Genomic DNA, 14,019 nt, shown 5'->3' with positions numbered 1-14,019 from the left:
TATGTGTTCCCCCTGTTTTTCTGCAGGTCACTGCAGTGAAAAAGTATCTGCAGACGGCAGCAGCAGACCTTCCTCCTCAGGCCTATTTCAACGTTAGTGGCAGAGCCTACCCTGACATCGCTGCACTGTCTGATAACTACTGGGTGGTCAGCAACAGAGTGCCCATCCCCTGGGTCTCTGGGACGTCGGTAAAACTGCATCTTGGTTTCCCTCCTCACAAGTAAAAAACGTGGGCGTTATTTTAGACTCACTTTTATCCCTCACATTAAAAATATAACAAAATTAGGTTTTTATCATTTGAAGAACACAGAATAGTCTCTGTGTTGGCCCCATTCTCTCTCAGCCAACACTGACGCATGCTTTTATCACTAGTTGACAACTTCTGTAATGCCCTGTTTTCTGGTCTTCCCAAAAATAGTATTTCAGAATTCAGCAGCACGTGTCCTGACAAAGACCAGGAGGCGAGAACACATTATACTCATTTTAAAATGGCTGCATTGGCTCCCCGTGTGTTTCAGGATTTATTTTAAGCTTCTATTACTGGTTTTTAAGTGTCTTAATGGTCTTTGGCCTTCTTACCTTTCAGAACTACTTTTACCCTACCAGCCTTAATAATCCCAATAGTCAGGACACGCACACACGGTGAGGCGTCGTTCCAGTTTTACGACCCCCGTCTGTGGAACAGTCTGCGGAGAACGTTCATATTTTTAAGAACCATTTTTGGACCTGCTTGCGCTTTCTCAGTGTGGTGAGGTCTGCTGGTGCCTATCTCCAGCTTGTCTTTATGCACTAGGCGGGGCTATACCCTGGACAGGGCGGCAGTGGATCGTATTTCACATATAATTATTGATCTTATCCTTGGTTGAATCACAAGAATCTCCACAAAAGCAGAACATGTACAGGGCAGGGCTTTCTACTCCTCTCTAAGGACACAACAAACTGTTTATGTGCTTTTGAACTTGTCTTTGTATTGACTACAACTAAACCAAGGAGAGGTGGATGAGACACAACTTCTCTAATATCTATAATCATGACCAGCAGACGTACTGTATATATTAGGCCTAGTAATGTAGCTAAAAAAGGATCATGTAATTATAAATATTGTAAAGAGAACTGAAATAAAATCATGGTGTAAAGTATTCAAAAATAAAATAAACGCCTTAACACTAATAATAAGGTTTTAGAAAATAAGTGTTTGTAACAGTAAAGAATTTGTCTGTCAGGAGAAAAAGAAAGAATAGTTTAACTCTGTCCAGTTTCAACAGTGACTGATCATTTATTAGTCCTAACATTAGTTTCCTTGGGGCTAATTATGCTGCTAATACGTGTTTTTCTCTCTCAGGCATCAACGCCTGTGGTCGGAGGAATGCTTTCCCTCATCAACGACCAGCGTTTGTTGAAAGGTCTGCCAACACTCGGCTTCCTCAACCCTCGCCTCTACAAACTCCAGGGACGAGCTCTGTTTGACGTAAGTCACATGACAAACCACAGCGACTCTAATAGGGTCAAGTTCTAATCCCAGATGATTTCGTTTGTTCCTCCTGGAGAGATGCACGGAAACACAAAACAATGATGCAAACGGAGAACAAGGGGATTATGTAGAAAACAAGTCATGTTGTGGTTTTTAAGCTAAACATACATCATAAGCTCTTTTAAGTTTTTATTTTATTAATTAGAGTTAAGGAAAAAAATCACTATTAAAGCTGCAAGAGAATTTTTTTCTATCTGATAAAGACAGTGTAGGCCTCATCATTTGCCTTAAAAACAATTTAAATGGCTAAAATTGCCATTTGAAAGTTTGTTTTGATCTTTAGGAAAACACTCTCTTGTTGACATTTTCGGAAAGGTTTGGTGCATTGCATTGTGGGATGTGGAGTCTCGTAGATGGATGCAAAGAAGTGTTTTTACTTCATTTTCACTGTGTTTTCTCAACACACAAGGAGGAAATTGATTGGCTTGACACCATTTTTATTCTAGTTTGTTCCCGATGTTCCCCGTGATATCACCTCAGTCCACGAGACATTTGATTTCAGCTCAGTTTGGATCTTTCCATGTAAACCTCAAGATAATCATCTGCGTCATCAACACTAGAAATGTGTTGGTAGAGTTTTTGGAGCCTAACACAAGAGATTCTGGTAAGAATTAAGTAAAAAATACTTCTATGCATCTCTTTATGGGACTCCACATCCCACAATGCAAAGCAGAAATGTTTTACAACAATGTCAATAAGAGTTTGTTTACAGTGGAAATAAAAAACTAATTTTAACCTCATCCTTTTTCACGCAAATGATCTTCGATTAATTGATCTGTGTGGACTAAACTATGATTTAATCTGATCAAATCAATTATAATTTCCAGCAGTTTTAAGTATGCCTGTAAACTAGGCAGGGTTGGGGTCAATTACATTTTTCAGTTACAATTACAATTTCAATAACCCATGTTCAATTATGATTACAGCATTTTTTTCAATTCCAATTATTTTTTTATTCTCAGAAAGTCAATTACAATTACGTTCTCAATTACAGTGCTAAAGTTTAATTACTGAGCTTGGAATAAATAACCTAATAAAAGTGAACCTTCCTCTTGTGTTAGCTTTCTGTTAGCATATCTTATGATAACAGGTCCTAAATCAGCTGTAAAATACACTAAAAACAAATATCTATCATCATTGGTTACCTTATTACTGGCTTCCTTATTGTCAAAAATAAAATTCATTTCAATATTTTTGGAAATGGTCAAATGTGGGAAAGCTTGAATTGAAACATAATTTAATAATTGCTAACTACATATGTGTAGAACTGTACATAGAATTGTAACATGGTTCCCCACTTTTGCGTTAAATTATAATTGGCAATTTTTATAGAGTTTTCATGGCAATTACAATTAAAAATTCAATTATCTAAACTCAATTAAAATGTAATTATGATTATGGCAGCAACATATTTTTTTTTAAATTATAATTATAATCATTCCATAATTGTAATTAATTATCAATTTTGGGATTACAAATATAAGTGACCCTAACCTTGAAACATAGGTTGTTCATAGATTGGGTTCAATATGATGACGATAGTTTACAGCTTTTATCCTTTATATTATTATTATTGTTTCTGGTTTGTTTTTTGCTCTTTGCACCAACTACCAAGTTAAAATCCTTGTACTGGTTTGAAGCCGTACGTGGTGAATAAAAACTGATTCTGAAATAAAGGAAAAAGCTTCATTGCAGTTGCGTAAAAGTAAAGAATGTGCAGCAGTGTGAGCCTAATTCTTAGGTCTCTATGTAAATCTAAGCCCAGTAAGTCAACAGTGATCATGTGACTGGTTGAAGCTGAAATACGAGAGAAACCGTTTTCTTACCGTCTACGTCACCAGCTGCAGTTGTTTTACACGCTGCGTCTTTTTTTCCTCTTCCTGACGTCAGGTGACTGAAGGCTGCCACCTCAGCTGTCTGGACGAGCAGGTCCAGGGAAAAGGATTCTGTGCGGCTCCATCGTGGGACCCGGTCACCGGTTGGGGGACGCCAGACTTTGCCTCCCTGCAGGGATTCCTCTCTGAGTAAACCGCTGCATTTCATTGGCTGAGAGCAGATCTAATGATAATAATAATAATAATAATATCCAGACTGTTGATTCAAAGACTGAGGCCAATGTGAAGATCAACTTTCAAATCTCAAGGAACGTTTTTATTAACTCATCATTACTGCTCTTTATTACAGATTGAACTCAACAGCATTGATCTTTTTTTTTTAGGGCTTTAACTGTTAAAATGTTTTAAAAATCAGGATAAAAAAAGCTGATGCACTGTTTGTGTTTTTATTAAAGAAACTAGAAAGATTTATTGGGTGACTTTAGCATCAGGCTGTAAAGATTACTTCAGGTACTATAAATTGAACTTGTAAGTGGATAAAATGTTTTGCCGTCGTAAATTAAAGGTCCTATATCATGCAAATCACCTTTTTTGAGCTTTTGACCCTGTTTCAACTTTAATTCCTTATCAAAAACACCCCCTAAGTATTACTAGGTTCCTTCCTGCTTCCCCGCCCCCTTCTGAAAAATGAGCGATGTTCCGAACCGACGTCACAACGTCTGAACCGCCCCCTCCAGGAAGTGCCTGCTGCCGAAGCCGCGCCTCCACAGTGAATATACACGCTCACTTTCTCGGCTCTAAAGGCACGCGCCGTGAAACTACACAGACAAAGAAGAAAAGAAGATATTTTTTGATGGACTCTGGGACGAGAACGTAAGGCTCCACAGAACTACGCCCCTCCATCTGTAGAAATGTGTTTACAAAGTGTGGTGGGCGTGTCTGTTGCCCACGCTGCCGTGTTCTAAGGCTACGTCATGAAATGGGAGGCACTCACACGGGGTGAGGCGGCGCTCTAGGAAAACCGTGCTTTTCAACTTCCGGGTTGAAAGAAAGTAAGTCAAATTTCTTAATAAATTTGTATTTTATTTTGCAAAATGTAAAATATTACCCATATGTGGCTGTAGTTTAATAAGGAAGGTCTTAAAAAAAGCATGATATAGGACTTTTAAGATTCATGAGCTGGTTTTTTGTTTTTATCTATTACTTTATAATAATAACATAGTAGATTAAACAGGGTTAAGGAGCAGCAGGACATTTCATGACTAATTTTTACTGTTTGTCATTTATCTATCTCACAATATGCACTGGAATGTGTGAGTCTATAAAGATTCACCATGTTACCTACAGGAACTGTTTTAATTCTTTATCGTTTGACTGTAAATCACCAAATGTGATGTTTGCGATGAGTGTAAATGCATGTTGTGTGTAGAAGAATTTTATTAAAGTTTATTTTTAAAATTCTTGAATGTAAGACTGTTAATTTATCAAAAAGTCAAATAACCCCAAATGCATGTTATTTTTACAGTTTTTTACAGTAAAAAAACAAACTATGACTAGTAAAATAATTGTACTTTTTTTAAGAGAGAAGAAATTTTGATCACTGATCCAGATAACGGCCAATATGTGAACAAAAAAGTTTTGGCATTTCTGCCCCGAGTGTTCTTAATAAATGATGTATTACTTATTAGAAAATGATCAATCCTTGTGTAATTACAAAAAAAATCCAGAGTTTTCTTAAATATGGTGTAAAACAGAGAGAGAACACAATGCTTTAAAGAATAAGATTTGACTTGCACTGCAAATCCTAATCAACGATCCATGACTCCAATCATGTTATAAAAAAAAACAAAAAGCGGTGAAAGTGCAGCAGTGAACCTGTAAGACAGGAAATACTAACGTGTTGTGTATGCAACCATAAAACGTTGGACTTCCTTTCAATTTGTTTTACAAAACAGGGAAATGTTTGTTGAATCAGTCATCAGTACACACACGCACACACACGCACACACAACTAAACCATGTGTTTACAGACCTGAACTTCAACTAAAAAAGCTTCTAACTGAGGAACGTGTGATCAAACCCCTGCTGATGTTTGCCTTTCTGACATCAAAGGTTTCTAACGAACAAATTTAACAAAACATGAAAGCGGAACTTGTCCTGAGTGTTTTTATTATTTCATTTGGAGCCGTTCAATGATTTACTTCCCAATAACTGCCGTACTAAAACAACTCTTGATGCCACCGTTTTTTAGAATGACGGTTTTGCGTTCATAATGCAAGGAGGGTAGAGAATTAAATCAAAGCGGTTTAATCAGAGATCACTGATAAAAGTTACTTAGCTATTTATCTACGCAACTGTGATGTGGAATTGTGGAAAATAAAACTTTTCAAAGACCACTTAGGGCAACACACAATTGAGGGGGGGGGAGGGGAAACAAAAGGAAAACCTCTTGATGAAGAACTACAAAAGCAATGGGACTACATACATTATCACAGAGCTTATGTCAAACAGTGTACAATGTGCACACGTGGGAAAAGTACAAAATTGAAAAACTATTCATCATTAAGGGTCAATATAGATTTAGACAAACATTGACTGCGTGCCAGGGTATAAATACGTGTTTTAGGTGCAGATCCAAAGAAGAAGAAACCACCGACAGTTCCTCCAATCAGGAGCTGAGCTGAGGCCTGAGGGGGCGGGGCTTCTCATCAGTTACTTGTTGAGGCCTCCACGTGTGTGTGTGTGTATCAAAAAAAGTTTACAGATGTAATTTGTTTGTTTTAACCTTCGACCTCGAGGCAAAAACAAAGAGACTTGTGATCCATCAGCGAAGCAGGAAACGGGACATGGAGTCTGTCCATCAGACGAGCCAAACAATAACAGGACAAATCCTCCAGTGTGTGTCACGTCATCCCAACCACTCACTGGTTGTTTTTGGCTTTGGCGTGTGTGAGGATGTGCGACTTCAGGTTAGTGGACTGGGCAAATTTTTTGTTGCAGCCGTCAAAGGGACACACGTACGGGCGGTCGCCGGTGTGAATACGGACGTGTGTGCGTAAGTTAAAGTCCAGAGAAAACCTCTTCCCACAGCCTTCAAATGTGCACTGGAGAAAAAAGATAGACACGAGTCTCAACTGGGCTCACAGACAAAAAGAGCAACACATTGTCCTAGACATACTGATCTGATCACATTATTATTTCCTTTGATGTGCATTGATTGAAGTATGTAAATGTTTTAGCGACTACAACTCCCTTTATTCATGGATTAATCCTACACCATGAAATTATACATCTTGACTAGAGCTGGGCAATATATTGAGATTTAAGATATATATCGAGTTTTCTATCTTGGCGATACAGAAAATGACAATATCGCCTTCTATATCGATAATATTTCCTATAGCCTTTTTTGTATTAAAATACTTGTTTTACGAGTCCCTTTTTTCACTACTTTTCAGAAGAGCATGAAAAGCACAGATATATGGTTTACTGAGTGCGTTCTAACCCAGACCTTCCCCTAAACAAGCCTCACTACAGAACTCACTCACACATGCTGTCCCCAATATGAGAAAAAGCCAAAATTGTCACATAATTTACAACTGTTTGTTAATAAATGTCTGTGACATTTTGCGTCAGCAAATTTAACCCAAAATTGTCTTTCTGGTAAGAATTCATTTGAAATTAAATTATCAAGATTTATATTGTATATCGCCATTTTGAGAAAAAAGTATCATGATATGAGCCATTAGTGGCACATATTGTGCAGCTGTTTGTTAATAAATGTGCCTGTGTGCCTGTAGTTGCAAAATTTTTAACTGACCAAATAAAAAGTGTAAGTACACCTTAAAAACATTTTCAGATTTAGCATTTGTAGTTGTAAAATGTCAGAGTGAGTGCCCCCTATGGGTTGAACGCTGGCTATTACAATTAAATTGTGCTGTGACTTGGTGAGTGGGCGTGTCTTAACTACTCTAGGAGCAACGCCCATAATCAAAGCTTTTTTTAAGTTCCCCTTAGAGGCCGGTCAGCAAAACCCTGGGGGTGTACCGTACTAAAACTTTAACTAACAAATACGACATGATACACTAGAGTCCAATTAATGTAATTGAGGCCATTACATGTATAAACAGGCTGAGACTGTCTCTACAGGTCACATTATGATAAACAGGTTAAAATGGGGTTTTTTAGTGTGTATTTATTTACATTTATTAGTGTTTTTACTGATTTCTGCCATTTAATGTTCAACTCAACCAACTGTTCCACATTGTGCAGTGAAGGAAAAAGCTGGTTATGGCTCTGTAAAAGGATTAGCAGCTTAACTTTAGAACAGGCCATGTGTCCAATGAGCAGGGAGTGTTTACAGAAGGCAGATAATGTGTTTGCTTATCTGATGGTTAACACAAAGTGTGTCCTGTCCCCTGCTGGGAGCCTGTGTGTGTGAGAGAGAGCATATGCAAACCTGTCTGTGGTGTGTGGGTTTGTGTATGTTTGTGCATCCTTGTGCAAAGAGAATCAACCTGACTCTCCAAGCTATTGTCCTGAGCTACAACTGATCATCAGAAATAATAACTGGGAAATTCCGCTTGGTTCATTAAAGCTGCCTGATACCACAATCATTTTTATTACATTAAATTAGTGCATGCCTCATTGATCAAAGAATACAACATCATTTAATCTCACAACTAAGGAAAAAACTCAAAATTGTCATTTGGAAGTAGGGGTGAGCATTGGCAAGGATGGTGCAATACGACACACATCACGATACAATATCATGATATCGCAATATTCCACACAGTTAATATCAACATTAAACATAGGGATGAAAAATCAAGTTGCTGTATATGTTTATCAGAAGACAAATTGTGTCAAAACTATTTGCTTCAAAACATCCTATTTATTATTATTATTATTATTATTATTATTATTATTATATCTACGGTACCATCTACAGGAGTGGAGGTACCGAAGTGGCACAATTTTCAAGGTTTTTATGTAGGAAGAGGAGCTGGTCAACATGCCCAGTCGTTAGGAAAGAAAATGTGAAAAATACAAGAAGAAAAACATTGATTAAATATATATAAAAAGATTTATTTTTTCACACCAATATTTGGAAGTGTGGAGTTTCATAACCACTGTAAACACTTTACTTCTTGTCATTTATGCATTGCATTGTGGGATGTGGAGTCGTGGAGATAGATACATAAAAGTGTTTTTACTTCATTCCAATATCAAAAGGAACGCCAGGAACAAACTAGAACAAAAATGGTGTCAAGCCAAACACTGTAATTTTTGTCTAGCAAAGAAACACGAGTGTTTACGGTGGAAATGAAAAAAACTTTCATTCAGCAGTTACAATATTTTTTCCTTTCTTTTTGGAATAAATGATGTTCAATTCATGATTATATCTAATATAAATTATTGCAGTTAGCAGCTTTAATTTAAAAAAAACCCAGCATTACAATAACAATAAAAAGGTATGAACCAAAACGATCTTGTTACCTGTTATTTGAATGAAAAAAAAAATTGCCAAAAACTTATTTTTTCCAAAACATCTTCCAAGGAAAAACATTTGTATATGAAATCGTGAAGTGTCACAGGTACATGTGAGTAGTAGTGAACCTAATGGAGCTGTGTGTATTTCCTGCCAATGAACTGACCTGGAAAGGTTTTTCTCCCGTGTGAACGAGCTGATGTCTCTTCAGTTTTGAACTCTCCACAAACGCTTTGCCGCACTCGGCACAAACGTGCACGCGAGGCCCGTGTGTGTGTAGGTGTTTCCTCATCGCTGAGTTGTCCCTGAACATCTTCGTACATCCCTACGAGGAAAAAAAAAAAAAAAACAAACATCAGAGGGTGTTTACACTGACATTATAAAAATGTATACTAACCTGACAGTTCATGCATGGCTAAAGTCAATAATGACAAAACTAGAGCTGTCAATTTTTTTTCCATTTTTCAAATCGCGATTAATCGCACCTTTTGCATTTGATTAATCGCAATTGTTTATTTCCATGTTTCTAAAGAGAAAAAAAAGAGGCAGTATTGAAAAAACGTTTTCTATTTTTGAAAATGCCAGACAGACATCTTGAACAATTCTGCAATATTGCACAAAAATAGTGGTGATATAAACATACAGTAAAAACTGTTAACATTGGTTATAAACATTTTAGTTTTGTAAACATGTTAGTTTTGTAAACATTTTAGTTTTGTAATGCTATTTAAGTGAACTGCTTGAGATCATATATTTAAGATGATCTTCCTTCAACCAGTTACTTGAGAAAACAAGCTTATTAACATTCATATTCAACTTATTATCAACACCCCAAAGTTGGTCGAGCCAATAAGAGCCCAACAGGAAAAAACGTCATATCCCCTGCACTAAGCAGTATCAAAACAAACATGGCGGCCGATACGGACAAGACCATTGCAGCTGTGTTCTGCGCTGTTTTAAAACACCTGGATATAATGTTGAAACCACAACAAGAAGAGGCTTTAAAAAACGAAGTCTGTACCGTAACCGTACTACACGCTGTTTTCGACAGTTGGCTCCGTTTAGGGAAAAAGAACTACTACGCTAGTCACGCTATTGTCGTCACGTCCGCTCATTGTTTGATTGGTTACTCTGTGTTTGCCCCACCCACTCATCCACCAGAACTCAAACGCCTAGTGAACGCTGGATTCCAGGCTATAGTCATACATACAGACAATGCGATTATTCTGCATTCAAATATAGTGAATGCGTTAATGTAGAACGATTAATCGCACGCGTTAACGCGTTAAATTTGACAGCCCTAGAAAAAAATACAACCTGGCAAGTGACCGAGTGTGTCAGAGTTTTTTTTTTTTTTGTGTGTGTCAGAGTTTAAATCCTTCAAATAGTTGTGCTCACATCAAAGGTACAAACTGAATAATGCTCACTTTATGTGGACACGCTATCGTCCTGGGAGCGTCGTCTTCTTTTACTTTTCTTGGCTTCATTCTGCAACAAAAACAACAACCAAGTAATCCGTTTTAAACACATCGTACTCATTACATCCCAGAATCTTATTCTGTTCTAAATCAAATACTGATGTACACACTTTAGGATGTCATACTGAGTTGATTTACCCGACTAACACTGACTTTTCTGTCTTTGATTGTGGCATTTGGCACAAAACATTCCAACTAACCGTGCAAACTCTGCCAGCTGTTTGGGGTCGGACAGGTCGATGCCTGGGATTCCTCCAGGAGGAAGTTTCTTCCCCGTCATGTATTCGGAATAATCGGGCGGCGAGTTTTCTCCCACAATCTGCTCCTCGTGGTCGATGTCCTTCTTATCATCTGCAAGTGAAGTGGCACAAAGATAAGACATAACTTCTGTTTGTGTTGAGGTTAACATTTAACGTGGATTAAAGGCAGACTTTGTTTTGTCTTTGTGATGGTGTTTTACATGTGCACGAACTTCAACATTGGTCCATCTTAATACAAAGGATCGGATATCACGCCGCAAGCAGCATTTTCCAACTTTTTTGAGGTAAGAAGTGATGTTAAGAGTGTTTTTTTTTTTTAGGTTAGGCACTGTCGTTGGACAAGAAGCACAAGCTCACAGTTTGGTCCGATATAAGCAAAAATATTATATCAAATTAAAAAATAAATATACTACTTTACACATTTGTTCATTCTTAAAACATTATTTTAAATGCGAAATGCAATCCTCGGGAAGTTACATCTTTGTAAACCCAAACTTAGCCATAATGTAGCTGATGTTGAGAGTGTGTTTTATGAAATTCTTTGCCAATCAAAACAGAAGCATATTTTCTAGGTTAGGCACTGTCGTTGAACAAGAAGGACAAGCTCCCATTCTACAGTTTAATTCACAATGAAGGGGATGTACAGTGAGTGTGCAGTTCTCAAGTTTCTCAGGCTGCCATGAACTTTACTGTTCCAAATTATGTACAAGTTACTATACAAATAGCTTAAAATGCAATAAAGTGAATTTAACAGCACGACCACATAATTATGACAGTAAAATATGCATCTTCCCATTTCATTGTTTTCTTCAAGTAGTTGCAGCCTATAATATAACTCGCTAGTATACTGACAGTGACCAATATGCACTGTACCTTCCAACACTTCAGATATTCTCATCCATGTTTTATTACAATAATATGTTGATTTTTTTAAAAATAAATCATTTTGTGAAGCATTATAATGAGTTGCTACCAGAAAGTCATTTAGAGTGGAGAGACATTTCAGTTGTATAAGACTTTAATTAAATTGCACAAAATAGACAACATTGCAGTATTTGAGCTGACCAACATATCTGTCCATATAATGTGATTGTTATGAATAGACTAATAATCGGCACAGCAGATTATATCAGCCAAAAATCTGCATTTTTGTTTGTATATATATATATATATATATATATATATATATATATATATATAATATCGACTGTTTTCCCCCCGACAGACAAAATAAGTTTATTTTAAAAGGCGCTCCTTTGGCTCCTATACAGACGTGTCTCTCTGCTTTAAGTCATCACTCTTAGTTTAAGGTCTTTTCAAATCATAGATCAGTGTACAAAATACAAACAAAACAAACTGTACTCAGTCTAATCCTAGGTGTGTTCTTCTAAATGTCAACACCAAAATTTAAATTTCTACAGCAAATTAATATTGGTTATTCGTTACCTTGATTACAAATAATCAATATTGGTAGATCATTAATTGTTTTTTTTTGTTTTATTTGTATCATTATCATTACTTTTATATTAGTATTATTAAGTGTTCCAAACTGATATTGGTCGGATATCAGCAAATATATAAAATGAAAATAAAATAATTATAAATAAATAAATTGACTACTTTGCACAATTTTTCATTCTTAAACCATTATTTTAAATGTGAAAAGCAATCCTCAGGAAGTTGCTCATTGTATGCCCAAACTTGGCCATTATACAGCTGATTCTGATTAAGTCTCAAACATATATTACTAAAAAAAAAAATTTATTTCGTGCATATATTATGTTTTATTAAGTTAAAATCTTAAGTTTAAAAATGCGATTGCCGAGCTGTCCTTGAACGCCGCACAGAGCCAGTTGTAGTGAAGTGCGTCACGCGGCCTCTCGGACATACACCCGCTCCCACCGCCGCCATCTTCGTCGGCCAAATAAACGCCATTTTTTCGGGCCGCCATACTTTCCAGACCGGGGAAATATGGCGGCGCCCATCAACACATAAAACATGGCTTCCTTTAAAAACAAAAACATTTGAAGAGGGGTTTGGGTGACATGGACTTGGGGAAAGGCTCGTAGTTTGAGCGGAGCATAAGGCCTGGTCTAGGCCGCACACAGCCTGAGAACAAAGCAACGGGCTACGGTGCAGCTTTTCACACTGAACTTACCCGAAGCCCACATAGTGACTGAAAACTCCCCCTCCAGAGTCTTTATCTGCACCTGCTTCTGCTCCCACTTCCTGCCCATCTCTCCGCCGCTCAGATAGCTCTTTTTGCCCGCTTTCTTCCCGGTGCCAGCCCGCCTCACTCGGCCTGAGGACGAGCTTTTCCCGGCCACGGTAACCAGAGTCTGTTCGATATAGTCCTCTTCCACGGCGGGCACCGGGATGAGGATCTGGTCGTCGTAACCATCATCCGTGTGCAGCTCTGAGTCGTCCTCTCCGACCACCTCCTCCCTGGTTTGCACCAGAATGACTTCTTGGTGCGGATGCAGGGAGTGCGGGTCGTCCAGCGGCTGTAAGGCGATCATCTGCTGGTGCTCTCCGTCCTCTCCCACCACCGTGGTCTCGATTGTCTCTACCTCGATTTCGTGCAGTTCAACTATCTCCGCTGGCATTTCAGTCCCGTCCGTTTCTATGTACAGGGTGTCCCCGGACGCCATGGTTTCTCTTCTGAGTAACAGCCTGGGTTTTAAACACAGTCTCCTTCTCTTCCCTTTCAGCCTTCCTCCTCCCCAACAACAACTCTGCTCCTGCTGCTCTCGTCCAACAAACGCTCCACTTACCAAGTCTCGCGAGATCTCAGCGAATTTGTTCCACTGAAGAAAAGCATGAAAAAGCAAATTAACACCACTATCACAGGTGTATTGTTACTTTCTACCCAAGCAGAAATAATTGTTACTTGATTGAAATTGTACTCAAGTATAAGTAAAAGTAAATCCTACATAAAATACTCCAGTATAAGTAAAGCTGTAGCTCAATTAAATAGTACTCAAAGTAGAAATGACTACTTATTAACCCCCATTGTTTTCCTCTTCTATTTCCAACATGACATGGATACAAATAAACACACACACATTTACTAATACATAAATAAATTGATTACTCAAGCAATTACTACTAAAATCACTAACTCATAACTGTTTACTTTACAAACTAGGATACATAAACAATACAATAGCTTGACAGTAGCATCGATTTGAATTTTTAAAAGTTGTTTAGTGCACCCTTCAAAAAAAAAAAACAAAAAAAAAAAATCAAACAAAAAAAGAACACAATTTAAAAAAAAAAAAAAAAAAAAGGCTTGAATATATTTTTCTTAAAAAAAACAAAAAAGTTTTAATCAAAGAAAAAAAAAGTGAAAACTTTTCTGGGTGTTTTTTTTAAAAATTTATTTATTTAAAGCGCAACGAGATGATATATTTAATATATTTAT

The 14,019-nt window shown here is 37.4% G+C and overlaps 2 protein-coding genes across 2 annotated transcripts in view; one reads left to right on the top strand and one right to left on the bottom strand.

The window, feature by feature from the left end:
- The window catches only part of tpp1 (tripeptidyl peptidase I), a 37,190-nt gene extending 33,242 nt beyond the window's left edge, over positions 1-3,948 (top strand). The window contains exons 11-13 of the mRNA XM_028437592.1: positions 27-188; positions 1,343-1,468; positions 3,422-3,948. Coding sequence (XP_028293393.1) covers positions 27-188; positions 1,343-1,468; positions 3,422-3,559 — 426 coding nt within the window. The 3' untranslated portion in view covers positions 3,560-3,948. The remainder of the gene's footprint in view (positions 1-26; positions 189-1,342; positions 1,469-3,421) is intronic.
- Positions 3,949-5,514: 1,566 nt separating this feature from the next.
- yy1a (YY1 transcription factor a) lies at positions 5,515-13,403 on the bottom strand. The gene is made up of 5 exons (XM_028437594.1): positions 12,754-13,403; positions 10,536-10,686; positions 10,285-10,345; positions 9,024-9,182; positions 5,515-6,470 (listed from the first exon to the last, which is right to left on the bottom strand). Exons 1-5 carry the CDS (start codon positions 13,244-13,246, stop codon positions 6,288-6,290), a joined length of 1,047 nt encoding a protein of 348 aa, XP_028293395.1. The 5' UTR covers positions 13,247-13,403; the 3' UTR covers positions 5,515-6,287.
- Between the last annotated feature and the right edge of the window lie 616 nt (positions 13,404-14,019).

This window comes from Gouania willdenowi, chromosome 22, assembly GCF_900634775.1.
Source record: "Gouania willdenowi chromosome 22, fGouWil2.1, whole genome shotgun sequence".
Lineage (NCBI taxonomy): Eukaryota > Metazoa > Chordata > Actinopteri > Blenniiformes > Gobiesocidae > Gouania > Gouania willdenowi.
This window is presented reverse-complemented; position numbering and strand designations above follow the sequence as displayed.

Coding starts and splice junctions, on each gene's coding strand:
- yy1a (XM_028437594.1), bottom strand. CDS start 13,246: ATGGCGTCCGGGGACACCCTGTACATAGAAACGGACGGGACTGAAATG. Junction 10,346..10,535: donor CAGCTGGCAGAGTTTGCACG/GTTAGTTGGAAT, acceptor TTTTTGTTGCAG/AATGAAGCCAAGAAAAGTAA. Junction 6,471..9,023: donor CGGGAGAAAAACCTTTCCAG/GTCAGTTCATTG, acceptor TTTTTTCTCCAG/TGCACATTTGAAGGCTGTGG.